Below are 26933 nucleotides of genomic sequence, written 5' to 3' on the forward strand. Positions count from 1 at the left end.
TGAGGATCGAACCCGGGCCACACGCATGCCAGGTGAGCGCGCTACCGCTTGAGCCACATCCCCAGCCCCTGTTTCTCCTTTTTAATAATTTTTCTAATCAGGTACAGTGGTGAACATTTATAATCCCAGTGACTCAGGAGGCTGAGGCAGTAGGATCGCAAGTTCAGGGCCATCCTGGGCAACTTAGTGAGATCCTATCTCAAAATATCAAAAAATTAAAAGGACTAGGAATGGGACTCAGTGATAAAGTGCCTCTGATATCAATCCCCAGTAACACACACACACACTCTCTAATAATTTTCTTTCTATTTTATCAAAATGATACACTGTTGTCATAGAAAAAGTTGAACTACAGCAAGCATAAACAAGTTCTGTTACATGGAGTGAACCATTAACCCTGAGTCCCCAGCCAATGCTGGAGAGAGATGGCAGGGGACACAAAAACCAACATTGGCTGGGGACTCAGGGTGAAAGTGAGAAACCTGATTCCAGGGTTGTTGGAGAACAGCTGGCTACAAGAACCATAGTGTTGGGCTGGGGATGTGGCTCAAGGGGTAGCGCGCTTGCCTGGCATGCGTGCAGCCCGGGTTCGGTCCTCAGCACCACATACAAATAAAGATGTTGTGTCCGCTGATAACTAAAAAATAAAATATTAAAAAATTCTCTCTCTCTCTCCCTCTCTCTAAAAAAAAAAAAAAAAGAACCATAGTGTCACAATGGGCCAGGGTGTAACATGTGCAGTCGAGGGGAGAAATAAAGAATGTCCATATGCTTCTGCCCTTTCCAATGCTTTATTGGAAAAAAAAAATCACTCAATACAATTCTACTCTATAGGTTTGTTTGTTTGTTTGTTTGTTTTTGTGGTGCTGGGATTGAACTTAGGGCCTTGTTCATGCAAGGCAAGCGCTTTACCAACTGAGCTACATCCCCAGCCCCTCTATAGGTTCTTAATGAAGAAACTGACAATCCTAATGCTGGGAACTGCAATAGACATAGTCAATTCAAAGAAAACAATTGTAAGTCAACTCTAAGCACTGCAAACACACTTAATCATGACAGACTTATTACAGACATTCCCTCTGCATGCTCTGCTCAACTGCCAGATCTAAAATCTCAAGTCTTAGGCCTTAAGTCCAGCAGATGCACACTCCCTTAGTCTGCAGTGACCAGGTCAGGAACTGATGGAGGCTTCTCCTGGGGTGAAGGTGACATCCAGCTGAGGAGAAGGTCATAGGGAGAAGTGCTGTTCTTACCAGGGTCAAGATGTGGCTGTAGTTTGAGAATGGTGAGGATGATGCAGAGGATCAGGCAGATGATGAGAAGAGTTGGTATATCAGTCCAGGTCCTCATCAGGCTCTCCACGTGTGGGCATCAGTGTCGGCTGGCTGAATGTCTGTACATTTGCTCCATCATGTATGCTAGATTTGGGGGCTTCTACTTGCCTTTTCAATCCCCATCAGCTGTTACCAGGTTTCTCAGTGACATCTTTCATTCCATGGTCAGGACATCTGGTCTAGTAGTTTCTGCCTGATCTTTCACCTCTAACTTTATAAGAGTGAAGGCAGTGACTTCATTCTGAGTTTTATCAGGGTTGTGGAAAATGACTTATTTTATCAAGCTGTGCTTGGTGACCATATTGGAGGGCTCCATAGCTTGCCTGGTGGGGACTGCAGTTTTATTTTAAAATGGAGTTACTTAGGCTAAGGCCTTCTTAGGTTAAAGCTATTCTTACACACAGGAAGACAAAAACCTTGTCAGCAGTGCTGTGAATACCCTGGGATACTAGATCAAGCTTCAAAATACCAGGAAAAACGCCCGATTATCCAAAGCATGGGTCATGTGCTCATATACCAACTGTACCAGAGAAGGGAATGGTGTGTCTGGCTCCTTCAGCTTTCACTGTGGCATTGCATCCCATCAAGACTGCATACAGGGCTGGGGATGTGGTTCAAGCGGTAGCGCGCTCGCCTGGCATCCATGCGGCGCTGGGTTCGATCCTCAGCACCACATACAAATAAAATAAAGATGTTGTGTCCACCGAAAACTAAAAAAAAAAAAAAAAGAAAGAAAGACTGCATACAATGGGGCAACCTGCTATCAGGCCCCTCTCAGCCATAGAGCTCTGCTTCTTTTCTTCTCACTTACTGAAAAACAAAACAAAACTAGGTTAAAAACATCTTGACCCAAACTGGGGCCAAATTTGCCAGAGTCCTCTCAAGGCTCTCATATCCTCAGATATACAATTTATTCACTGATATTCACCCTCTAGCCTGCTGAAATCCTCGCCTCCTGTCGAGATGGGGCAAAATTGCAACATATGCAGTCGAGGGGAAAAATAAAGAATGTCCATGCGCTTCTGCCCCTTTTCAATGCTTTATTCACTCAAATTACTCAATATAGTTTCACTCTATAGGTTCTTAATCAAGAAAACAACAATCCTTAGTGCTACACACTGCAATAGACATAATCAATTCTCAGCAAACAATTCTAGATTAATTCTAAGCACTGCAAAAAAACATTCAATCATGATAGGCTAATGACAGACATTCCCTCTGCATGCTAAGTTCAAAGGTTTTAAGTCTTAGGCTTTGAGTCCAGCAGATGCACACTCACTCAGACCACGGTGATCAGGTCCAGAACCAAGGCAGGCTTTTTCTGGTGTGGAGGAGACAACTGGTTGAGGAGGGGTCATAGGGAGGAGTTGCAGCTCTCTCCAAGGTCCAGATGAGGTGGTAGAGTTTGAGAGCTGTGAGGATCATGCAGAGGCTCAGGAACATGACAAGTGATGGGATTACAGGTCCTCATCAGGCTCTCCAGCTCGAGTGCATCCTTGTTTCAGCTGGCTGAATCCCTGTTCATTTTCTCTATCATTTATACTAAATTTTGGGGCTTTTGACCCCCCTTTCAATCTTTATCAGCTACCACCGGATTTCTCAGTGACATCATTTACCCTGGGGTCAGAAACATCTGGTCTGACCCTCTCACCCGGGTCTCCTTGCCTTTCCCTCTTATCAGAGAAGGACAGCCTGCCAGAGTCTTCACTCTCTTTTATCAGGGTGACAGGAAGTAACTTGTTTGAGGCCATACTGGAGGGCTCTGTGGATGTTGATAGACCCAACCTGATCTTTTCTTAAAATTGGGCATCTCGCCACAAAACCATGAAAAGATAATTTCGGGTTTACTATAAATTACTGCAAATTCTGAACCTGCTTGGAATGCCTGCCCGTGCCTTGAACTCACCCATGCCTGGCTCTCTGACCAGATAGCAGCCCTCTCTGAAACTTAGTGACACCTCATAAATATTGGCCTTCCCTGGCCAGACAACGACCCTCTCTGAGGCTCTAATGGTCCTCATAAATTCTGATGTTGGGGCCAGCAAAAAATGTAAACTACCATTAGTGTGATGCTTGTCAGAGTTCTGTTATCTGTAACCTCCCTTTGTGTAACTTTCGGGGCTATAAAGCTGGGCTGCAGGAAAGCTGGGGTGCTGTCTTGTTCCTGCCGTTTTGGGAGGGAGAGGCAGCCCGGCCGGTTGAAATAATAAGCTTGCTTTAATTTGATTTTAATTTTTCTTTTCTTGTGTCCTGATCTAACAATGTGCCTGGTGAAACTGTAGGTCTTAAAATGGAGTTGCTTAGGCTCAGGCCTAAGGCCATCCTAACACCTCCTCCTAGAGATCCTTCCTAGCCATAGGATGTTTTCATATTTTCTATCCCAGCATCCCATTTAGTCTTCCCAGTTACACAAACTACAATGTGTGATTCTTTTATTTATCTGTTTGTTTACGTCTTCATTGTCTCCTTGCAAAAATTCGTAGTTCCTGATACTTACTCATTGTCCGTCCCTACCCTCAATAAAATGTAGTTCCCAAATGAAAAACGGTCTGTCTTTTTCATGGCTGCAGCCCCAATAGCTGGCACTCTCAGCAAGGATCTGTTGAATGAATAAAAAATAAGACATTGCCTCATAATTTACCAGGGAAGTGGATAGGAAGAGAAAAAGCAGTTTGGAGAGCTGTAAGAGTCTAAACTTTAAGTAGGTATCAGGTGACCAAAAGATTGCTGTAAGATAGAGATTCTTACAATCTAGTCAGGAGGAGGGAAATTAAATGTAGGGTAATGGGCCATCATCTTTAAAGTAATAAAAGAAAAATAGCACTTCAGAATTCTATAACCACTGAAACCATATTACAAAAAAAATGGTGAAATAAAGAACTTTTCAAACATATCAGTCAAGGAGTTTATCACCAGCAGATGCACAGTATGAGAATTATTAAAGGAAGTTGTTCAGGCAAAAGAAAAAAATGACACCAAATAGAAATCCAGATTTACAGAGAACTATGGAGATATAGAGCACTAAAAATGCTGAATATGTGGGTAATAACAAGAACATTTTTGTCCTATTATTCAAAGGGTAGCATCCAAAAATAATATGTTGTGAACTTTTGTAAGGATGGCCTTAGGCCTGAGTCTAAGCTACTCCATTTTAAAACTGCAGTCTCACCGGGCTGGCCTAATGGAGCCCTTCAGTTTGGCCCTCAGGCACAAACAAGTCACTTCTCCCCACCCTGACAAACTCAGAGGAAGTCTCTGGCATATTGTACTCAACCTGATCATGGGAAAAGGCCAGAAAATCTGCGTGGGGATCACCAGACCAGATGCTTTAACCCCAGGGTAAATGACGTCACTGAGAGACCATGTGGCAGCTGATAAGGATTGAAAGCCCCAATATGTAGTATAAATGATGGGGTGAATGAACAGACTTTCAGCAAGCCGGCACATTTTCAGGCACATTGTCAAAGTCCCTGATGAGGACCTGGGCTGACATCCCAATTTTCTCATCATTTGTTTGCCTGATCCTCTGCATTTCCCTCACCGCCTTCAAACTCTACAGCCATATCTTGACCTTGGTGAGAGTCACAACTTCTTCCTAACAAGCCTCCCCTCAACCAGCTGTCAGCTCCACCCCAGGAGAAGCCTGCCTTGTTTCCTGACCTAATCACCATAGTCTGAGTGAGTGTGCATCTGCTGGACTTAAAGCCTAAGGCTTGAGGCTTTTGATCTGACACTTGAACTTAGCATGCAGAGGGAATGTCTGTCATGAGCCAGTCATGATTAAGTGTTTGCAGTGCTTAGAATTAGTCTAGGATTGTTTGCTGAGAATTGATTATGTCTATTGAAATACCCAGCATTAAGGATTGTCATTTTCTTGATTAAGAACCTATATAGGGCTGGGGTTGTGGCTCAGTGACAGAGTGCTGGCCTGGCATGTATGAGGCCCTGGGTTCGATCCTCAGCACCACATACATGTAAAATAAAGATTTTTAAAAATTCCACCTAAAACTAAAAAATAAATATTAAAAAAAAGAACCTATAGAGTGAGATTGTATTGAGTGAATACAGCATTGACAAAGGCAGAAGCGCATGGACATCAACTGCATGAGTCGCACCTTTTGCCATCACGACAACTTTATTACCTTTGTAGCAGTACAATATATGACAATTAAACATCACACTTTTAAATTTACTTAAAAAAGAAGAAATCACAAAGGAAATATCCCACCCACGTCCCACGGTGGTGGGGGTGGGGTTCTCCTGGGTGGAATGGGCTGGCTGAGAAATAAAAGCTAAGAGAAATAGAAGAGTAAAGAAACCACAACAAGCACGGGGTCAGGACAGGCAAGATGATCAGAAGGATGGAGCTTCTACACAAAATGGAGCCTGTGCCTGCTTTATTTATATCAGGAAACACCAAAGAGATCTATAGCATGTTCTTCTCCAAAAAAGGTAAAATGTGGGCTGCTCAGTTCCTAACAGGTTACGTCCATCTTCCGGGCTACTATGAGGAACCTTCCTAGCAGAGCAGAGGGAAGGGTCATGTCCTTTGGACAATCCACTGAAAGTCCCCAATGCCAGGCCTATCTATCCCTGTCTACATGCTGAGAGAAGATCCTCATGTATTCCAAGGATGGATTCCCAAAGAAATAAGCCAAGAGAATAAGAACAAAGTCACAGACTGGTAGAATATATTTTTAAAAGACACACTGAATAAAGGCATATTATCTTGGGGCTGGGAATGTGGATGTGGCTCAGTGGTAAAGTGCTTGAGTATCATGTGCAACAGCCTGTGTCCCATTCCCAGTACTATAGAAATAAAAGCTAAAAATTTCTGTGTAAGACATGGTTAAAAAGAATGAAAAGACAAGCCACACACTATGAGAAAATATCTGCAGAAAACATACTTGATAAATGACTACCATTCAATATACAAAAAGAACTCTGAAAACTTAATAATAAGAAAACAAATAACTTTCTTTTTTAAATGGGCCAAAGCACCTTAAGAGATACCACACCAAAGAAGATACACAGATGGATAATAAACACATAAAAAGATGTTTCACACCATTTACCTTTAGGGAAATACAAATTAAAACAACATTGAATTATCAATGCATACTCATTAGATTGATCAAAATCCAGAATACAGCTGTAAAGGTCGGGTGAACGTCGGAGGAAAAGACCACCAAGAGACTGTCTCATGCAACAGCAAAGGGTTTATTGGGGGTCCAGCATGCTGGGGCTCCAAGCTCACCTCGCAGGGGTAAAGAGCCAAGAGCCCTCAGAACAGCTTGAGCAGTGGCCAACTGTTTCCACAGGTATTGCTGGGTTTTTTCAAGAGCTTTAAGTCTGTCAAGCAAGGGGGTGTGAAAGGAATCATTAAATCTCAGAGTTGGGGTTAGGTCCCTTACTGGAGGAGAGGCACCATAGAGAATTTCATAGGGGGTGAGGTTACACAAAGAGACGGAAGGAGTATTTCTTGCATGAAACAGTGCATAAGGTAGGAGCATAGTCCAATCTTTTATGCCGGTCTCTAAGCTTAATTTCGTTAAGTTATCTTTGATGGTTCTATTCATTCTTTCTACCTGTCCTGAGCACTGGGGTCTATAAGCACAATGTAACTTCCAATTAATCCCCAGGGTCCTGGCCAATCCCTGACTTACCTGGGCCACGAACGCCGGTCTATTGTCGGACCCTATTACCTTAGGCAGGCCGTACCTTGGAAAAATTTCTTCTAGGATCTTTTTGACCACCACCTGAGCCGTTTCTTTCTTCGTGGGGAAGGCTTCGACCCATCCTGAAAAAGTATCTACAAAGACTAGGAGATATTTAAGTCCATACCTTGCTGGCTTAATTTCAGTAAAGTCCACTTCCCAGAATTGTCCTGGTCTGGTTCCCCGTAGGCGCTTTCCTGCAGGAAGCTTGGATGGATAAGCATTAACTAATTGGCAAACTCGACAGGTTTTTGTTACCCGCTCAGCTATTTCTTTTCGCTGCGAGTCAGTCAATGGAAAGCTCTGTTTCTGGTCCTTCAGGAATGCCTGCAGTTTCTTTGAACCAAGGTGAGTGAGTTGATGCACATTTTTAACATAGTTCAGGGCTTTCTGAAATTGTAAGCTAGGCTCAGTGAAGTCATGGAGTTCAGTATCAGTGTCCTCAGATGATAAGTTGCCTGGGTGTTCCGGCGCGGCCAAGTCTCCTGATTGTTGTTCCCCCAGTATGGAAAGGGTTAACATGGTTACTCCGATTAGGGCTGCCAATTTAGCTTCCTCATCTGCCCTTCTGTTTCCAACCACCACGGGGTCGTTTCCTTTCTGGTGCCCTGGACAGTGCACTATAGCTAGTTCCTTAGGGCCCTGCACTGCTGAGAGAAGGCGGAGAATCTCATCCTTGTTCTTTATAGCCCCCTTTGCTGATAAATAGCCCTGTGTACATGAGCGGTAGCAAATGCATAGCGGCTATCAGTGTATATGGTGGCCCTCTTGTCTGTTGCTAGTTCCAATGCTTTCGTAAGGGCAATCAGTTCTGCTCTTTGAGCAGATGTTCCTTCTGGGAGACCAGAGGACCAGATGACATTAGTTTCGCTAACTACTGCTGCTCCAGCTCGCCACTTACCATCCTGGAGGAAGCTACTACCATCCGTGAACCATATGACTTCAGGGTGAGGCAGTGGCTGATCCTTCAAGTCTCGTCGTATGCTGGTTTCTTCTGCCAGTATGTGTTGACACTCATGAGCGACGGGTCCTGATGATTCTTCTGGTAGCAGTGTAGCCGGGTTGAGCAGGGCAGGGGGTCCCAGCGTTATTCTATCCTTGTTGAGCAATAGGCTCTGGTAGCAGGTTATTCTAGAATTTGATAGCCATCTGTCTGGAGGCTGGTGGATAATGCTCTCCAGGGTATGGGGGGCTATAATGGTTAGCTTCTGTCCCAGCGTTAATTTATCAACGTCTTTTATTAGAAGGGCCGCCACTGCTATAGCTTTTAGGCAATGGGGCCACCCACTAGCCACTGGGTCCAGTGTTTTTGATAAGTATGCTACAGGCCTTTTCCAGGGCCCCAAAGTTTGAGTGAGCACCCCCCGTGCTATTCCTTTCTTTTCCTCAATGTAGAGAGTAAAGGGTTTTTCTAGATCCGGGAGTGCTAAGGCTGGAGCAGATAGCAGCACCTTTTTGATATTATCAAATGCTTGTTGGTGCTCGGGGGTCCATTGGAATTGGGCATCCCCCTTTAACAGCGGGTATAGAGGGGCGGCCAGAGACGCGAACCCAGGAATCCACAACCTGCAAAAGCCGGCAGTCCCAAGAAACTCCCTGAGTTGTCTCTTATTGGATGGGGGCGGTATCTGCACAACGGTTTGTTTTCTGGGCTCAGTGAGCCATCGTTTGCCACCCCTAAGAGAATAACCCAGGAAGATTACTTCTTGCTGGCAAATTTGAGCCTTTTTGGCAGAAGCCCTGTCTCCAAGCTGAGCAAGCTCGGATAATAGGGCTTGGGTCCCAGACTCACAGTTCTTCTTGGTGTCGGCTGCTAGTAGCAGGTCATCCACATATTGGAGTAGGGTGACTTCGGGGTGCGTAGTTCTGAAGTCATTGAGGTCCCTGTGGAGGGCTTCATCAAAGAGAGTGGGGGAGTTTTTGAACCCCTGTGGGAGTCTAGTCCAGGTTAGTTGGCCAGATGTTCCTGTTTCTGGGTCTACCCACTCGAAAGCAAACAGCAGCTGACTGTCCTTATGTAGGGGCAAGCAGAAGAAAGCATCTTTTAAGTCCAGTACAGTGTACCATTTCCGCTCCGGATTCAGAGTGCTGAGCAGATTATATGGATTAGGTACCGTGGGGTGAATGTCCTGCACTCTGTTGTTGATCTCTCTTAGGTCTTGAACGGGGTGATAGTCCCCAGTTCCTGGCTTTCTTACTGGTAGCAGGGGGGTATTCCAGGCTGATTGACAGGGCCTTAGGACCCCTAGAGCCAGGTATTTCTGAATATGGGGCCTTATCCCATCCTTAGTTTCTTTGCTTAGAGGATATTGTTTAACACTGATTGGAGAGGCAGAGGCTTTTAATTCTACTACTATTGGAGGTTGTCTTATGGCTAGGCCTAACCCAGCAGTTTCTGCCCAGGCATCAGGATAATCTATCATCCATTTCTGGGGTAGCTTGCCTGTTTGATCAGTCCTGAGGGGGGTGTGAAGAGTTGATGTTCATCTTCTACTGACATAGTCAGGGCCGTGACTATGGGAGTTTTTACTGAGGGATTTAGAAACTCCACTTGGGGACCATCAGGGTTAAAGGTTATTCTAGCCCGGAGTTTGGTAAGCAGATCTTTGCCCATCAATGGGGCCAGGCATTCTGGGATTACTAGGAAAGAGTGGTGGACTTTTCCCTTTCCTATGTCCATAGTCCTCTTAGTTGTCCAAGCCCAATATTTACTGCCGTTAGCCCCTTGAACCAGAGACCTTTTATTTGATAGGGGGCCCAGTGGGGTCTTAAGGGATAAGTATACTGCCCCTGTATCCACTTCAAAGTTCACTGGGGTCCCCTCCACTTCAAAAGTTACCCTGAGCTCGGGGAGGGGATCCGAGCCCCGACTTTCCTAGTCGTCTTCTAGAGTCAGAACGGCAGGCTGGCATGACTGCTTCTTTCTAGGGCACTCTTTGGCCCAGTGTCCTTTTTCTTTACAGTAGGCACATTGATCTGAGGCCAGGGGCAGCCTCTGGCGTGGGCCCAGGTATCCTTCCTGTCTCCCTGTTTCTTAATTTTTGGCCTATTTGTTGTTGTGACCAGGACCCTAGTCAATGCCTTAGTCTGTCTTTTGCTTCTTTCATCCTCACTTTGCTCCCTTTCTTTCTCCCTCCTTTGTTCCTTCTCTTCTTCAGTTTCTCTCTTATAGTATACCTTCTCGGCTTCTCTGACTAAATCTCTCAAAGTCATATCTTGTAATCCATCTAAACGCTGTTACTTTCTTTTAATATCCAGGGCAGCTTGCCCAATAAAGGCCATCGTGACAGATGCCTTTTGATCCTCTGCCTGAGGATTGAAAGGAGTATATCTCCTATATGCCTCCATAATTCTCTCTAGAAACATAGAGGGAGATTCATCAGGCCCTTGAATAATCTCTCTTACCTTGGCCAAATTAGTTGGTCACCTAGCGGCCGCTCGGAAACCCACTATTAAAGCCCGGCGATAAGTGGACAGATGCTCCCTACCTTCAAAGGTGTTGGGGTCCCAGTTGGGTCAGTTCAAGGGGGAGCCAGCTTCAATTATGTTGGGAAGTTTTGTCGGTCGCCCATCTGGTCCGAGGATATTTTTTTAAGCTTCCAGGAGGTTTCTCTCTCGTTCTTTTGTCATGAAGAGAGTCCCTAGGAGTTGTTGGCAGTCATCCCAAGTAGGCTGCTGTGAAAACATCAAAGATTTAACCAGACCTGGCCAGCTTCCTCCAGGGGAGGAGGGGCTGTGTGTGCCACGGGGAGTCATCTGGAGGGCACTGGGCTGGCTTAGCTTCCTCCAATGGCGGAGAGGCTGAGTCAGCAGCAAGGGAATCACTTAGAGGGCGTTGGGGGTTGGGGGACGAGGGCAGGGGATAAGGAGGGGGAGGAGAGTCAGGGAGAACAGAGGGTGGAGGAGGAGGAGGAGCAGAGGGTTTGAGAGATAGAATCGTGGGGGAAGGAGTAGGAGCGGGGGCAGGGACAAGGAAAGGCTTCACCCATGGAGGAGGAGATTCGCAGAGGTCCTGCCAAGTTAAGATATACGGCTGTTGATCTGGATGGCTATGTGGCCCCGGCTGAAAGACAATATCTCTGACTTTTCAAATTAGTGGGAAGTAGAAAGATCCTTCTGGGGGCCATCCGACTCCAAACGTGGGTCATTCTGAGGCACAGAGAGTCTGCCAGGTCCTGCGTTTTACTGAAAAAGAAAGATTCTGAGCCCTTAAGCGGACTTCAGTCCAGTGATCAAGGGTCAGGGACAGAGGCATTGAAGTGCTCTGTCCCATAATGAAAGATACACAAACAGTGAAAGCAACGACACATGACACAGACAAGACAATAAAGATAGACAATGGACGTCCAACACTGAGACCAGGACTGAGTAGCCGGCAAAACCTGATGGGCTGGCAATACCGAATCCGAAACAAAATATCACCGAGTCGAGGAGACTATTGTTACTTGATTTCCCGAGTCCTCTGGGGTGTCCCCCAGGGACGTGGCCTGTGGCTCTGTGACACGTCTGTCAGCCACCGTCGGAGAGAGCTCACGCTCTTCACCGACCGCCACTTTGCCAAGCCCTAACCTGAAACCTGAAACCTGAAAGAGGCACCTTATTTACCCCGAGAGGAGTCCGGATCTCACTGGGGCCTCCAGATGTAAAGGTTGGGCGAATGTCGGAGGAAAAGACCACCAAGAGACTGTCTCATGCAACAGCAAAGGGTTTATTGGAGGTCCAGCATGCTGGGGCTCCAAGCTCACCTCGCAGGGGTAAAGAGACAAGAGCCCTCAGAACAGCTTGAGCAGAGCTTATATACATTCTTTGGAAAGGGCAGGGCCTTCACATACAGCATAACAAATCATCACATGCCGCGGGAAAATCAAACAACAACTCTTAACCATGATTAGTACATTCACTGGCGAGAACAAGTCAGGTAGGGGTGATTGGTCAGCACAAAGAAGGGTATACATTTGAACTGATTGGCTTAAGCCCTGAGGTGTGTATGTGCCGGACTGCACGGTTTCTGGGTGGGGGGGGTTGTTTTTACAGAGCAACCACATGGTCAGGGGAGATTTCAACATACATTTCAGTGGCTTTTCCGGGAGTTGTTTTTACAGAACTTGAAACAAATCTTATCCTTTACATTTCAATTTCTTTAACCTTTCACAGCCAATACCAAAAAGTTAGTGAGGATTTGGAACAAATGTTGCAGTCGTTTTGGGAAATATCTTTCATGTTTTTTTACTATACAATCCAGCAGTTGGAATGCCTTAGAATTTACTAAAAAAGAGTTGAAATTTTATGTTCACCCAAAAATCTGCACTCAATTATTCATAATTGCCAACACTTGGAACAATAAAGATTTTCTTCAATAGATGAATGGATAAATACTACTATTCAATGCTAAAAAGAAATAAGCTATCAAATGATGCAAAGGCATAGAGGAAACTTAAATGCTTTTACTGAAGAAACCAACCCTAAAAGGTTACATTCGATATGATTCTGACCATATGGCAGTCTGGAAATGGCAAAAGACTAGAGCAAATGAAAATATCAGAGGTTTTTGGAGGCTTGGGTAGGGAATGATGAATAAATGGAATGTAGCCCTTTATATTTTATTTTAGGATAGTGTATCACTAATTTGCCAGACTGGCCTCAAACTTGCAGTCCTCCTCCCTCAGTCTCCCTAGTAGCTGGGACTTAGGTGTGTGCATCCAGAACCAGCCTATAAAGTTTATTTTTAAAAAGGGAAATTGGAAAGTATTTTGAACTGCATCAAAATGAAAATGCAACACCAAATTTTGAAGATGCAGCTAAATAGGGAGAAATTTATAGCATTTATGCCTAAATCAGAAAAGAAAAAAAAAATCTCAAATCAATGTTCCCTTCCTCCACCTCAAAAAACTACAAAAGCAGGGCCTGTGTAACCTGCCACCTGGGACAATTTTGCTTGCTTGTCTTTCACAAGTTTGCCATTCCAGAGCAAAATTGAAAAAAGTGCTGATCTCACTAACTAATGAATTCATGGTGTTTGCCTCCTATGCAACAATTATTCTTTCAAAAAATAAAGTTTATGAGCACTACAACTGTCTTCCATATACTAACACAAAAGATTTTTGTGAACCTAGAGGACTGTGTGAGCTTTGAAAAGGGGGAAAATAAGAAGTATCTTCCAAGAGATGGAAAGAGGGAATGTGTACAAAGAGCCGAACTGTGTGCTCTTGAAAACATTGTTCTATTTATTGGTATTGGCCTTCTGTATCCCTTGAGTGTTTCAGACCCCTCTACAGTCATCCTGCATGTCAGATTCTTCGCTGGAGCAAGGATTACCACAAAATTTCATATTTGATACCCCTTCCCGGGCAAATAGAGCTTTGGCCTTTTTTCACTGGATTGAAGTTACTTTCAAAGACTTACAGGTTGCTGAAGTCTAGATTTTATCTGTAAAATAAAATCAGAAAACAACCCATTATCCAATGGGTTTTTAAGGATTCTATACTTTGATATACAATAAATAGTTTCTTTTTTTTCAGTACTGTGAGCACTACTTTTTTTATTATTTATTTCTTTCATACATGACAATAGTGGAATGTGTTACATTCATAATTATCCATTCACAGCACAATTTTTCATAACTCTGTATATAAAGTATGTTCATGCCAAATTATGCCATTATACATGAGCCCTCTTCTTCTTCTTCTTCTTCTTATTATTATTATTGCATTACAATTCTTAATACACCTTTATACCACAATTTATCATATCTCTGTTTATATATAAGGCATGTTGACACCAAATTCACATCTTCATACATGTATTTTGTATAATGATGACCGTCTCCTTCCACTATCCTTGCTATTCCCCTTCTTCCTCCCTTTCCCTCCCATTCCTTATTCCCTGTCTAGAGGTGATTTTCCTCTCATGCTCTCCCTCCCTACCCCACTTTGAGTCACCCCGCTTATATCAGAGAAAACATTCGGCATTTGTTTTTTGGGATTGGGTAACTTCACTTCTTCTCTAATGCCATCCATTTCCCTGCAAATGCCATGATCTTATTCTTTTTTAGTGCTGAGTAATACTATTGTGTATAAATGCCACATTTTTTTTTTATCCATTCATCCACTGAAGGACATCTAGGTTGACTCCATAGTTTAGCTATTGTGAATTGTGCTGCTATAACCATTGATAACAATAAATAATTTCTGAGGTTTTAGGTAGGATGAAATCAGAGAAATTAAGAATTGGGGAAAACCCACTTTAAAGGTTATCAATCTTAATATTGGATGTCATCACTCCATCTCTCTCAACCATGGGTATTAATTCAGAGAAAATGCATGAGTGATGATGGGGGTTGAAGAAAAGACAAACAGACACACATAGAAAGAAAAAGCTGAGGCCAAGTGGATAGCCAAACTCTGATGTAGTTTGACTGACCCAGAGCTAGCTCAGCATATTTATTATATAGGTTTTTTCATCAAAAGGCTATCTGTGAGAAAGTTTCTGCAAAGCAGGCAGTCTGAAGGACACAGGACCAGCGAGACATTAGGGTTATCTTGTTATGCTCAGAATTCTCTATTCCCAGGAATTAGTGCCTGGGCTCAAGGTCTCAATTGATAGAACTCTGCACCTTTGCACAGAGTTTCCTTGGGCCAGCATCCCTGCAGCAATTGAGCCATCTTTCCTGCACCTTCACTCAGGAAGTTCCCAGCACAAATGCAGCCAAGAGGCAATCAGAAACCATGGTTCAAGTCACTACTCTTCACATCTTTATTTTGTTTGTATTTGTTCTAGAAATTTAACATCATCCTAAGTCTTTTGTTTGACTCCTGAAGTACTTTGTTGTAAATTCTGATTGTTATAATTTACAACATTCATCAACATTTTATATTGTGAATCTAAAAAAAAAACATTGTTTGCACATATAAAAACTGTATTTTGATACTACTGAAATAAGCCCATGAAATAAAGAATAAAAAAGAAATTAGGCCAGGCCTCGTGGCGCATGCCTGCAATCCCAGCAGCTCTGGAGGCTGAGGCAAGAGGATCACGTGTTCAGAGCCAGTCTCAGCAAAAGTGATGCACTAAGCAATTCAGTGAGACCCTGTCTCCAAATAAAATACAAAATAGGGCTGGGGATGTGGCTCAGTGGTCAAGTGCCCCTGAGTTCAATCCCTAGTACCAAAAAAAAAAAAAGAAAGAAAGAAAATAGAATTTAAAAAAAAAAGAGCAAATAAAGCTCAATGTAAGAGCTAGGGTTGTAGCTCAGTGGTACAGCTCTTGACTAGCATGTCTGAGGCACTGGGTTCGATTCTCAGCACCACATATAAATAAATAAAATAAAGGTTATAAAAAACTCAAAGCAAGCAAAATAACAGAAATAATAAAGATCAGGATAATATTAATAAAAATAGAACAGAGAAAATAAAGAATAAAAATTAATGTAACAAAAATTAGTACAATAAAAGAACTTCAATGAAATTGATAAAACTCTAGTAAGAGATCAATTAGAATGTCTAACTAGTTCAATAAAGCAGTAAAAAGAGGGCTGGGGACACAGCTCAGTTGGTAGAGTACTTGCCTCACATGCACAAGGCCCTGTGTTCAATCCCCAGCACCACATACACACACACACAAGTGTGTGCACAAAAAAAAAAAAGTATCCAGTTGGAAAGAAAAAACAAAACTATGTTTATTAGAAAACATAATTATCTATATATGAAGTCCTATGGAATCTTCAAAAAAGGAGCTCCTAGAACTAATAAGAGAATTTTGCAAGGTTACAAGATAAAAGAGAAATATACAAAATACATACATAAATGTATTTTTATATACTAACAATAATTAACCAGAAATTGAAATTAAAAAAAGAAAACATTTTAAATTACATGAAATGAGGAAAGGGAGAGATGAGGAGAGGTTGGTAATTGGATACTAAGTTACAGTTAGATAGAAGTAAACTCTAGTCTTCACAGCACAGGAAACACTCAAGAATCTGATGAGAGAGCCTACAGAATGGGAGAAAATCTTTGTCACCTGCACCTCAGATATAACATTAATCTCCAGGATATATCGAGAACTCAAAAACTCAATGCTAAAAAACCATACAACCCAATCAATTAATGGGCTAAGCAGCTGAACAGACACTTCTCAGAAAAAGCAATACAATCAATCAACGCATGTATGAAAAAATGCTCAACATCTCTAGAAATTAGAGAAATGCAAATTAAAAATACACTGTGATTTCACCTTTCTCCAGACAGAATGGCAATTATCAAGAATACAAGTAGCAATATATGTTAGCAAAGATGTGGGGGGAAAGGTGCACTCATATATTTCTGATGGGACTGCAAATTGGTGCAACCACTCTGGAAAGCATTATGGAGATTCCTCAGAAAACTTGAAATGGAACCACCATTTGACCCAGTTATCCCACTCCTTAGTATATAACTAAAGAACTTAAAATTAGCATACTATAGTGATGCAGCCACATCAATGTTTATAGCAGCTCAATTCACAATAGTTAAAAAATGGAACCAACCTAGGTGGCCTTCAACAGATGAATGGATAAAGAAAATGTTGTACATATACACAATGGAATAGTACTCAGCCATCAAAAAGAATGAGATTATGGCTTTTGCCAGTAAATGGATAGAACTAGAGACTCTCATGCTAAGTGAAATAAGCCAATTCCCCAAAACGTTCTGTTTTATATGTGGATGCTAATTCACAATAAGCAGGGGGTGGTAAGAATAGAAGTTCACTGGATTAGATAAAGGGGAATGAAAGGAAGGGAGGAGGCTAGAAATGAGAAAGACAGTGGAATGAATCAGACATAACTTTCCTGTGTGCATATGTGAACACATGAGTGTGTAACTCCACAACATGTACAACCATAAGAATGGGAAATTATACTCCATGTATGTATAATATGCTGAAATACATTTATTGTCATATATTACTAAAAAGAACAAAAATGAGAGAGAGAGAAGTAAGAAGTTATTCTATTGCACAGTGAGTTGATTATGGATATTTACAATATATTATATATTTCAAAAAGCCAGAAGAAAGGAGTTTAAGTGTTATCATCATGAAGAAATGATAATTCGAGGAGATAGATGTGTTTAACCTGATTTATACATCACATAGCAACCATAAACATATAACTTTTATATTTTTGTGTATCAAAAATAAATATAAAAATAAAATAAAGTATTACATGAAAAATACAATAATTTGAGGTAGATTTAAAAAAATGTAATGTTGGGATGCCTGAAGTCCTTAGAACATTGTTAAGAGAAACTTAAAAGACTTTAAAACATGGTGGAGGGGCTGGGGATGTGGCTCAAGCGGTAGCGCGCTCGCCTGGCATGCGTGCGGCCCGGTTCGATCCTCAGCACCACATACAAACAAAGATGTTGTGTCTGCTGAGAACTAAAAAAAAAAAAAACAAAAAAAAAAACATGGTGGAAAATATACTATGTTGTTGATAGATCAAAACACCCAATTTTTTTTTTTTTTAGGGTTTGTTTTTAATTCTGAGAATTTGCTCAAAAGCACAGAACAATGAACATTTTGGTTTACAAACAAAATACTTGGGCCTAATAGTTAAAATATCCCTCACAAAAATGTCAGTGCTGGGCTTAAGTAGAGCATAAGATAAGCATTCAATTTCATAACAGAATTAAATCTGTCACCTTTGAAATAGATACCGTTCTAGTCAGCTTTTTCATTTTTTAATTTTTTTAATTGTAGATGGACACAATATCTTTATTTATCTATTTTTATGTGGTGCTGAGGATTGAACCCCGTACCCCATGCGTGGGAGGTAGGCTCCCCACCACTGAGCTACAGCCCCAGCCCCAGTCAGCTTTTTCATTGCTGTGACCAAAAGACGTAACAAGAACAATTTCAGAGGAGGAAAAATTTATTTTAGGGCTCACGGTTTCAGAGGTCTCTGTCAACAGGTGGCCAACTCCATTCCTCAGGGCCTGAGGTGAGGCAGAACACCGAGGGAGAAGTGTGGCAAAGGAAAGCAGCTGGAACCTGTCACCAGGAAGCAGAGAGAGACTCCCCTCACTGTTGAGGGCCACAGCTGAGTCAGGATGAGCATGGCATATTGCCAGAAGGGAGTGGTTGAGAGGTGACTCCAGGGAGCCATTGAGATGATGATGGTTATGTTAATTCAATTGTATATTTGACCTTTACTGTCCCGCAAGAGGGTGGCTCTTGCTGCCTGGGGCGCCCACTACTTTGGAGTTCCCCTGGAGTTCTCCAGGGTTCAGAGGGAGAGTGCGCAAGGACCCTGGTGGAGGGGAGAGTGTTCCAGGGGAGCATGTGTGGAGTGCTGGTGGAGTTCGGCAATAAAGAGCTGCTGTTTTGAACCTACAAGTGCTTCGTGGTGGCTCAGTTATTTGTGCCCAGCCAGACTGCGGCACCTCACTACAAGCAAAATGTAGAAACCAAAGGCACACCCCCATGACCCACCTCCTCTAGCCACCCTCTAACTGCCTTCAGTCACCACCTAGTTAATCCCTCTCAGGGGATTAATTCACTGATAATCCAATCATTTCACCTCTAATCCTTCTTGCATTATTTTACACATGAGCTTCTGAGGGACACTTAATATATAAACCATAATGATTCTAATAAACAGTTTATGAAAGTAGTATTTTTTTATAAGGGTAAAAAATCAAGTTCACCAGCACCGTAGATTAATAGCAGCATTTTCAAAGCTAGGATTAAATCAGTGTAAAGGTACACCAGCTCACACAGTAGAAATGCACTTTTTGGTTGAATCCTCTACACCTAGGTCTGAAAAGGGAATCCTGATGATTTTAAAAGGAATCATAAGTTCTAGGTCTTGGGCAGGAAAAGCTTAAATACTGTCCAAAAGCGATCGATGTGTTTAAGCAGGATGGAGTTCTTTCTGTGATGTGCCAGCTAATAACATTTCCAGACCAACCCCAGAGCCTTCCAGGCCCAAGGGTGATATGGTAAGAGGCCTACCTGATGCAACCCTGAGTGCGGAGCTGGGTGCAGAAGAGTAGTGATGAACTTGGGTTCCCCAGAGTAGATGCTGCTTTGCAACCAGGGAATTCTTTTGGGGAGTGGGGTGGGGTGGGGTGGGGGTACTAGAGATTGAACTCAGGGGCACTTGACCACTAAGCCACATTCCCAGACCTATTTTTTATTTCATTTAGAGACAGAGTCTCACTGAGTTTCTTAGCACCTTGCTTTTGCTGAGACTGGCGGCACCAGGGAAGCAGGGAATTCTTTCCTTTCTTTCTTTCTTTCTTTCCTTATTTATTTATTTTGGTAGTTGTAGATGGACAGAAGGCTTTTATTTTATTCGTGTATTTTTATGTGGCGCTAAGGATCAACCCCAGTGCCTCACACATGCTAGGCAAGCGCTCTGCCTCTGAGCTCCAGCTCCAGCCTGCAACCAGGGAATTCTAAATCAACTGCATAATGAAAGACACGTGGGATTCTTAAATCTGCTGTGACTGAATGGCTCTTAAGTATCTCTGTGTTAAGCTTTCCTCTTATTACTATTTCAATCATTAATGATTAGTCCTTTCCAGTGTGGTTCTTAGAGATACGGGGTTGCGTGTGTTTGTTTGTTTGTTTGTTTGTTTTTGTTTTGTTTGTTTTTCTTGTGAATACTCCATCTTTACATCGGAGTTTTAGTCCTTTTAACAAGTACAGCCAGACATAAAAAGAAACACCAAGGAGCAGACTCAGTAGCCAATTATTTGCATTATAATGTTAAAAAAAAAAATCATCGCCAGTAGAAGTCTTTTTTTAAAAAAAAAAAAATCTGTTAGCTTTTACCAACTGTCCAGATCAAAGGTCATTTTGAAGTTAAAAAAAAAAAATCTGATTCCAACTTTTCCACTGAGCCATGTGCAACACAACTTATTCTGTTCCCCAGAACTTGCTTTCCTGACTGTCATTGGTACTGAATGGGCTTGTAGACACAAAGTGCCATAAGGATGATGGTCCCCATCACCACTCCTCTCCTAGAATCTCCAATCCTCCAACTGCTTCCACAGTATTCAGGTCTGCAACACTTAATATTATTAAGATCTTAATTCTCCCAAAATTAATTTACAGATTTAATGTAATCTAAGTCAAAATCCTTGCAGATCTTTTTCATAGAAACTGACAAAAGCATGATCCATAGAATAATGGATAAGTAGGATTTTTTTTAAAGAGAGAGAGAGAATTTTTTAATACTTATTTTTTTTAGTTTTCAGCGGACATAACATCTTTGTTTGTATGTAGTGCTGAGGCTTGAACCCGGGCCGCACGTATGCCAGGCAAGCGCGCTACCGCTTGAGCCACATCCCCAGCCCAAGTGGGATTTTTTTGAAATTAATAAATTGCATTCTTTGAAAGACCCTGTTACAAGATACACCACGCTTTGCCTGCCTGTGATCTGCCTTTCCCTTCACAGATGCTGCATGATCCTGCTTGGCCTGTATTCTGACAGCTGCCCAGTTCAGTTGGAGCCCCTGCTCCAGAGGCCGGTGTTACCCATGGAAATGGTTAGTGGAATTGTGATTTTTTTACTGCCTTTTAAACACTGGCTGCAAATATGCTAAACTATCTGAACCAGTTCAGAAAAAAAGTAAATGGAAGCTGTTGACTAGCAGTTAAGGTCCAGAAAGCTTTTGGGAAAAGATGTGCCTTCTTTAAATGAGCAAATGTGCTTAGTTAGGTCCATTTCTTGTAACATTCTAGTACTGTGACTACTACCATCTTATTCTGAACAAGCATTCTCTTCACGTCATGGAGCTACACAGAAGAGACAAAACATTGCATCACTGTATGCCATGGGTGTCAGGCCTTCCACCTGAAGACTTGAGATGTTCTGTTGAGGTGTTCCTACTCTACATTAACAGGGTGTTTCATTTTCAGAAAGCTCACCTTGTTATCAGTTGCTCTTGGATTGGTCTCTAAAACAGGAGATAAGAAATAAATGGATATGCACATAACTAAAATAACACTTTTTCAAGGTTCTCCCTGATGACATGGGGTTGGGTGGTTATAGCTCAAATAGCATTTCATAAAGAGTCCAATATTGGACACATGAACACGCTTGGATATTTCCATCCTCAACCATGCAGCTCCAGTTCTTCTGTTGTCAGAGTGTTAGTTGGCTACAGACTAGAAATGGAACATCAGAAACATGGCAATAGCCGTGTGTGTGTGTGTGTGTGTGTGTGTGTGTTGTGAATAAGTGTTATGCATTCCAGATAAAATTAACACAAGCATAACCAAGTGGGAGGGAAGAATTACTCTTTTATTTTTTAATTTTTTAAAGAAATTTTGTTTTAGTTGTAGATGGACACAATGCCTTTATTTTATTTATTTATTTTTTTATGCGGTGCTAAAGATCAAACCCAGTGCCTGACACATGCTAGGTGAGCACTCTACCACTGAACCACATCCCAGCCCAAGAATTACTCTTTTATTTAAGATATACTTAGTTTGAGGGAGCTAGTTCTTCTAGAGCAGATTCCCAATTGGGAGTTGGGAATATGGGACCTAAACTCAGGGAAGAGAAAAAAGTGGGAGATAACCTAGATAACTAGTCAGCTGTCTAGTACCTAGTGATCAGGGAAGCCATAATTAAAGGAGATGTTCTAGGGGACAAAGATACAGAATGAGAAGAACAGGAAGCTCAGAACTACATCTTGCCATATTTGTAAGAGCGAGAGATTAGAAACAAATACCTATCAATAAGGTAAATGCCCCCAAATTATGGTACATTAGCCTGGATTACGGTCAAGGCCCCATCTCTGCTCTGGGCCAGCCTGTTAATTAAGGGAATACTGGAAACACAGGAGCCATGGGGGATAAAGAAAAGACAAACCGACATGCACAGAGGAAGAGCTGGGGCGGAGTGGGAAAACCAAGCCCTGGTGAAGCTTGACTGACTCTGAGCAAGCTCAGCAAGTTTATTTTTATTTATTTATTTATCTATTTTGGGGGGTGGGGGTGGTGGTACCAGGAATTGAATTCAGGGGCACTCAACCACTGAGCCACATCCCAGCCCAATTTTGTATTTTATTTAGAGACAGGGTCTCACTGAGTTGCGTATTACCTTGGTTTTTGCTGAAGCTGGCTTTGAACTTGTGATCCTCCTGCCTCAGCCTCCTGAATAACTGGGATTACAGGCATGCCCCATGCAGCCTGGCACAGTAAGTTTATTATATACGTTTCATCAAAAGGTTATTTGTGGGAAAGTTTCAGCAAAGCAGGCAATCTGAAGGACCACTGGCGAAATATTAGGGTGATCTTGTCTTGCTCAGAATTCACTATCTCTGGGAAAAGGTGCTGAACTCAAGGTCCCGACTGATAAAGCCTGCGCCTTTGCGTGTAGCCACCCCTGGCCAGCGTTACCATAGCAACTGGGCATCTCGACTTATGTCTTTGCCCAGGTAACTGCCAGCGCAAATGCAGCCACAAGAGAGTCAGAGGCCATGATTTGATTCGGTGGTGCCTGCCTGTAATCCCAGCAGCTCCGGAGGCTGAGGCAGGAGGGTCGAGAGTTCAAAGCCAGCCTCAGCAAAAAGCAAGGTACTGAGTAACTCAGTGAGATTTAAATAAAATACAAAATAGGGCAGGGGATGTGGTTCAGTGGTAGAGTGCCCAAGTTCAATTCCTGGTACCAAAATAAAATAAAAACTAAAAACAAAACAAAACAACAACAAAAATCACTGCTCTTCACAGATTACAATGTAGCAGAAAGAATAAAGAGGTTCTTTCTGTATTTATCCAGATTTTTTGTTACACTGTTATTTGAGAAAAGCAGAATGCTTGAAAGATGTACTGCATAGCACTATGTAAAAAAAAAAGGAAGAAAAGGTTATGGGTATTATCTATAGTTATGTGCCACATAATGATGTTTTTGATCAACAACACATCACATGCACAACATTGATCCCAAAGATTATAATGGTTAAAAATTTCCCATTGATGAGTATTTTTATTACCCTTTCTATGTTTATATAAGCTTGGATATGTAAATCCTAACCATTATGTTACAGTTGCATGCAGTACTCAAAACAGTGACATGCAATATAAGTTTTTAGCCTGGGAACAACAGACTACACTATATAGCCTAGGTATGCTGTAGGCTACACCACCTAGGTTTGTGCAAGTATACCCTATAATATTTGCACAAAGATGAAATCACCTAATTGTGCATTTCTCCGAATTTATTCTGTCAGTGACATATGTGAGTGTTGAGGTGCTCCTACTCTGTATTAACAGGTATTTCTGTTACACACACACACACACACACACATACAATATACAGGCACATGCAAGTATAAAATATGTTGGCATACACATGCATATGTATAAGATGTTTCTGTAAGGAACACGTAGTATTACATGGATGAAGAAGATTTTTCATAGATTTTTTTTTGTACTTTTGAGGATTTTTTTTTTTTGAGTACTGGAGATTGAACTCATAGGTGCTCTACCTCTGAGCTACATCCCAAGATCAAAGCACCAACAGATTCAGTGTCTAGTGAGGGCCTCTTTTCTGATTCATAAATGGCACCTTCTAGCTGTGTCCTCAGATGGTGGGAAAAGTAAACAGCTCTCTCATTTTTTTTTAATGTTGCCAATTCCATTCATGAAGTCTCTGCCACCATAACTTAATCACTTCCTACAGCCTCCACCTTCAATACTGTCACAATGGTGATTAAGTTTCAGCATATGGATTTGGGAGAGACACATTTAGACATAGCACTTCTGCTCAGAAATGAGGGGATCCCAAGATCCACCAGCACTGAGTAAGGAATAGGGAGACATGTGTAATGAAGTTCCCCAGAAGAAAGTATTAGGGAGAGGGGACAGGGGTACTTTTGTTGAGCTATGACTGCTGTAGAAAGGTCAAGCATGGGGAAGTCAGAGGGAAAGGTCATGTTGAAGAGGTGGAGGTGAAGAAGAGAGAAGCCATGCTCCTAAAGACCTTATCTAAAAGGGAGAAGACCTACTACTTTTTTCATAGAGGAGAGAAAAGTCTGCAAGCAAAGACTTTTGCCTGGTAGTGTTCAATGCCTGCTTCCACCCTTACAGTGGAGTTTCTAAAAGGCAGACTATGCCTACCCACAATTGTCTCCTCAGCATAATACCATTTCTGGCACTCACCAGCATCTTCCTACTCCCCTTCCCACAGTAGCCAGAAAAGTGCTGGACCATTTTACAACCCTGAAACACCTATTGGTGTTTTCTTGTGAAAGTTACGATTTTTATGTAAAAGTGTATTGCTACCTCCTTCACATTAGTTTTGCTATATATGTACTATAACCTGAGAACATCCTTTTATTATAATTTAAACATTCTAGTAAACGTCCAAGCTCTTAGTACAATTGTTAGAGTTTGCATGTTACTTAAAATTCATATCACATAGCATTTTTATGTGCATTTTCCACAAATATATTACTATGGAGATTTTTAGTACTGTGGCAATAAAAATATTTCCAAAGTTTCAGTTTCTGTAATCTGTATTCATAAATAATGAATTGTCAACTTAGAAAGCTTAAAAATAACTGAAATATAGTGTGTCATACACTATTCTAAATGCATACATATTTGACTCATATCTGTTAAGCTGTCTTCAAATGATACTATCCGTATTTTATAAACTGAGCAACTGAGGCTCAGAAGGGCTTTGTGTCTTGCTCAAAATCCTATACCAGGTAAAAGAGAAAGAGCTGGAATTTGAATCCAGGTAATGTGCCTCCAGAGTCTACTCTCTGAACCATAATGATGCTGACTTTGAACTTAAAGGGCTGTATGTCTTGCAGACGATGCATGAATACAGGTAACTTCAGGAGGCCTTGAATGCTAAAATTATAATGGCTTTGTTTCATCAGTATAAAACAAGGACATATGTTAGAGTCTGTAAACAAGTCAAAAATAACACCTGGCATTTTGCCAGGGGAATGTTAGAGTTCGTAAACAAGTCTGGATGGTGCCTGGCAAAATGCCAGAGGGAGTGGTTTGAGAAGTAACAAAAGTGAGCCATTAAATGTGGAGATTCCTTATTGGTTGACTGATGTATCTAGTTTATGCTAATTAGATAAGCTCTGTGGAATGTATAAATACTGCTCCTGTCCTGCAATAAACGGCTCCCACTCCTGCTGTATCAACGTACACAAGTTATTCGTCACCCCCCGGTTATTTTGCTGCAGCCAGCCGGACTGCGGCAGATGGTGGCCCGTACGGGGAACCCCGGGACACTCGGGGGTAAGTGATGAAAAAAAAAGCTGCCCGTCCATAGATAGGACAGGAGCAAATCTGCTCGTCCCTAGGCAGATAGGGCGAGAGGAAAAATGGCCATTTCGAGAAAATGGAGAAGATTGATACAGTATGTTTGTGTCTTGTTTTGTCTTAAAATGTTGTATTGTCTTTGTGATGAAAATATGGAAGGGGTGTTAAGTAAATTACTAAGGGAAGAAGGCACCCCAATGGAACCAAGAATAGTTAGGGCATGTGTTGATAGAAGCCCAGGAACTCTAGTCAGAAAGAAACAGAAAGTTCAGAAGAAGAAAGATTATCAGAGGAGGAAGGATTATCAGGAAAAAAGTTGCAGCAAAAGGCTATTACTGAATACTTTTCGTTACCGGAGGGTGCGTGAATCGGAGCCGCGGCTGCCACATGTGCGAGCTGGTCATGGCACAGCAAGGGCTTTCCAAACGGCGGCAGCCGGCTCTTCCACTGCTGAGAGCCCAAATCTAGACCTGACTTGGAGGCACAGTCTCGCAGGCTCTTGCTCCCTGTGCCCAGTAGCAGTTTGAATCCGGGACACTCCCCAGGGCCATCTGGGGCTGCCCAGGACACTACAGCCGGCAAAAGAGGCTACTGGTGTCCCTGATGTTTGGTCATTTTCAATGCCAATAACTAAACTACAATGGTTCTCCCACACCTGGAAGCTAATGAGTAATGAGCACTATTAATGCTTATTTCAAATGCAAAAAATCCTTGAGATAATGTACTAAATTGTTCAGAAGGTTGTTTTCTTAGTGGAATGCTACAGGATTTTCTTTAGCATCTTTGCAAGAGTTCCTGCCTTCGTCCCAGTGCCGGTGAGGACTGAGGACGAGGATGGAAAATTTCCAGTGTTGCTGAAAACCGGATGAAACTTCGGCTGAAAAACGGACGAGACTTCGGATCTGTTGCTGTTTCTGCTGCTACAACTTAAGCTAGCTGCCTGCAGAACTTACCTGGACTGTGATTTAAGCTAGATGCCTGCAGAACTTACCTGGACTGTGATTTAAGCTAGCTGCCTGCAGAACTTACCTGGACTGTGAGTTAATCTATTGAGACACTGCTTTACCTGGACTGAGACAACAAACTATAATCTACAACAAATTGTAACTCGGTATCTTTGCTAACAGTGTCATTGCTGGTATAATTTTTCCAAGGGCTTCTTGCATGGAGCCATCAATTGGCTTGGTATTGTGGCATTTTGTATCCTCCCTTTCTGTTTGTAGCAGGTTATTTATGGTGTTTCTGTAAAAACCACTATGGTCGTTATTTAAATTAAACAAAAGGGGGAAATGTTAGAGTCTGTAAACAAGTCAAAAATAACACCTGGCATTTTGCCAGGGGAATGTTAGAGTTCGTAAACAAGTCTGGATGGTGCCTGGCAAAATGCCAGAGGGAGTGGTTTGAGAAGTAACAAAAGCGAGCCATTAAGTGTGGAGATTCCTTATTGGTTGACTGATGTATCTAGTTTATGCTAATTAGATAAGCTCTGTGGAATGTATAAATACTGCTCCTGTCCTGCAATAAACGGCTCCCACTCCTGCTGTATCAACGTACACAAGTTATTCGTCACCCCCCCCCCCCCCCCCCCCCGTTATTTTGCTGC

At 42.2% G+C, this 26933-nt stretch overlaps 1 protein-coding gene and 1 long non-coding RNA gene across 4 annotated transcripts; one reads left to right on the top strand and one right to left on the bottom strand.

Moving 5' to 3' along the window:
• Window positions 1-772: 772 nt before the first annotated feature.
• Window positions 773-7573, bottom strand: LOC124099250 (uncharacterized). 2 transcript variants are annotated; one of them, XM_058582525.1, is made up of 2 exons: window positions 7056-7573; window positions 773-2044 (listed from the first exon to the last, which is right to left on the bottom strand). In XM_058582525.1, exons 1-2 carry the CDS (start codon window positions 7571-7573, stop codon window positions 1999-2001), a joined length of 564 nt encoding a protein of 187 aa, XP_058438508.1. In that variant the 3' UTR covers window positions 773-1998. The 2 variants fall into 2 exon arrangements, with proteins under 2 accessions (XP_058438508.1, XP_046310262.1); XM_046454306.2 differs by having other exon boundaries at window positions 7001-7573.
• On the top strand, window positions 7333-26875 carry LOC124099251 (uncharacterized). 2 transcript variants are annotated; one of them, XR_006853891.2, is made up of 3 exons: window positions 7333-7399; window positions 20493-20583; window positions 20780-26875. It is a non-coding gene; the product is annotated as an uncharacterized LOC124099251 (long non-coding RNA). The 2 variants fall into 2 exon arrangements; XR_009227740.1 differs by having other exon boundaries at window positions 20493-26875.
• Window positions 26876-26933: the final 58 nt, after the last annotated feature.

The sequence above is a fragment of the Marmota monax genome, unplaced genomic scaffold (assembly GCF_021218885.2).
Source record: "Marmota monax isolate L192 unplaced genomic scaffold, Marmota_monax_Labrador192_F-V1.1 WCK01_AAM20220418_F8-fsc00011, whole genome shotgun sequence".
Lineage (NCBI taxonomy): Eukaryota > Metazoa > Chordata > Mammalia > Rodentia > Sciuridae > Marmota > Marmota monax.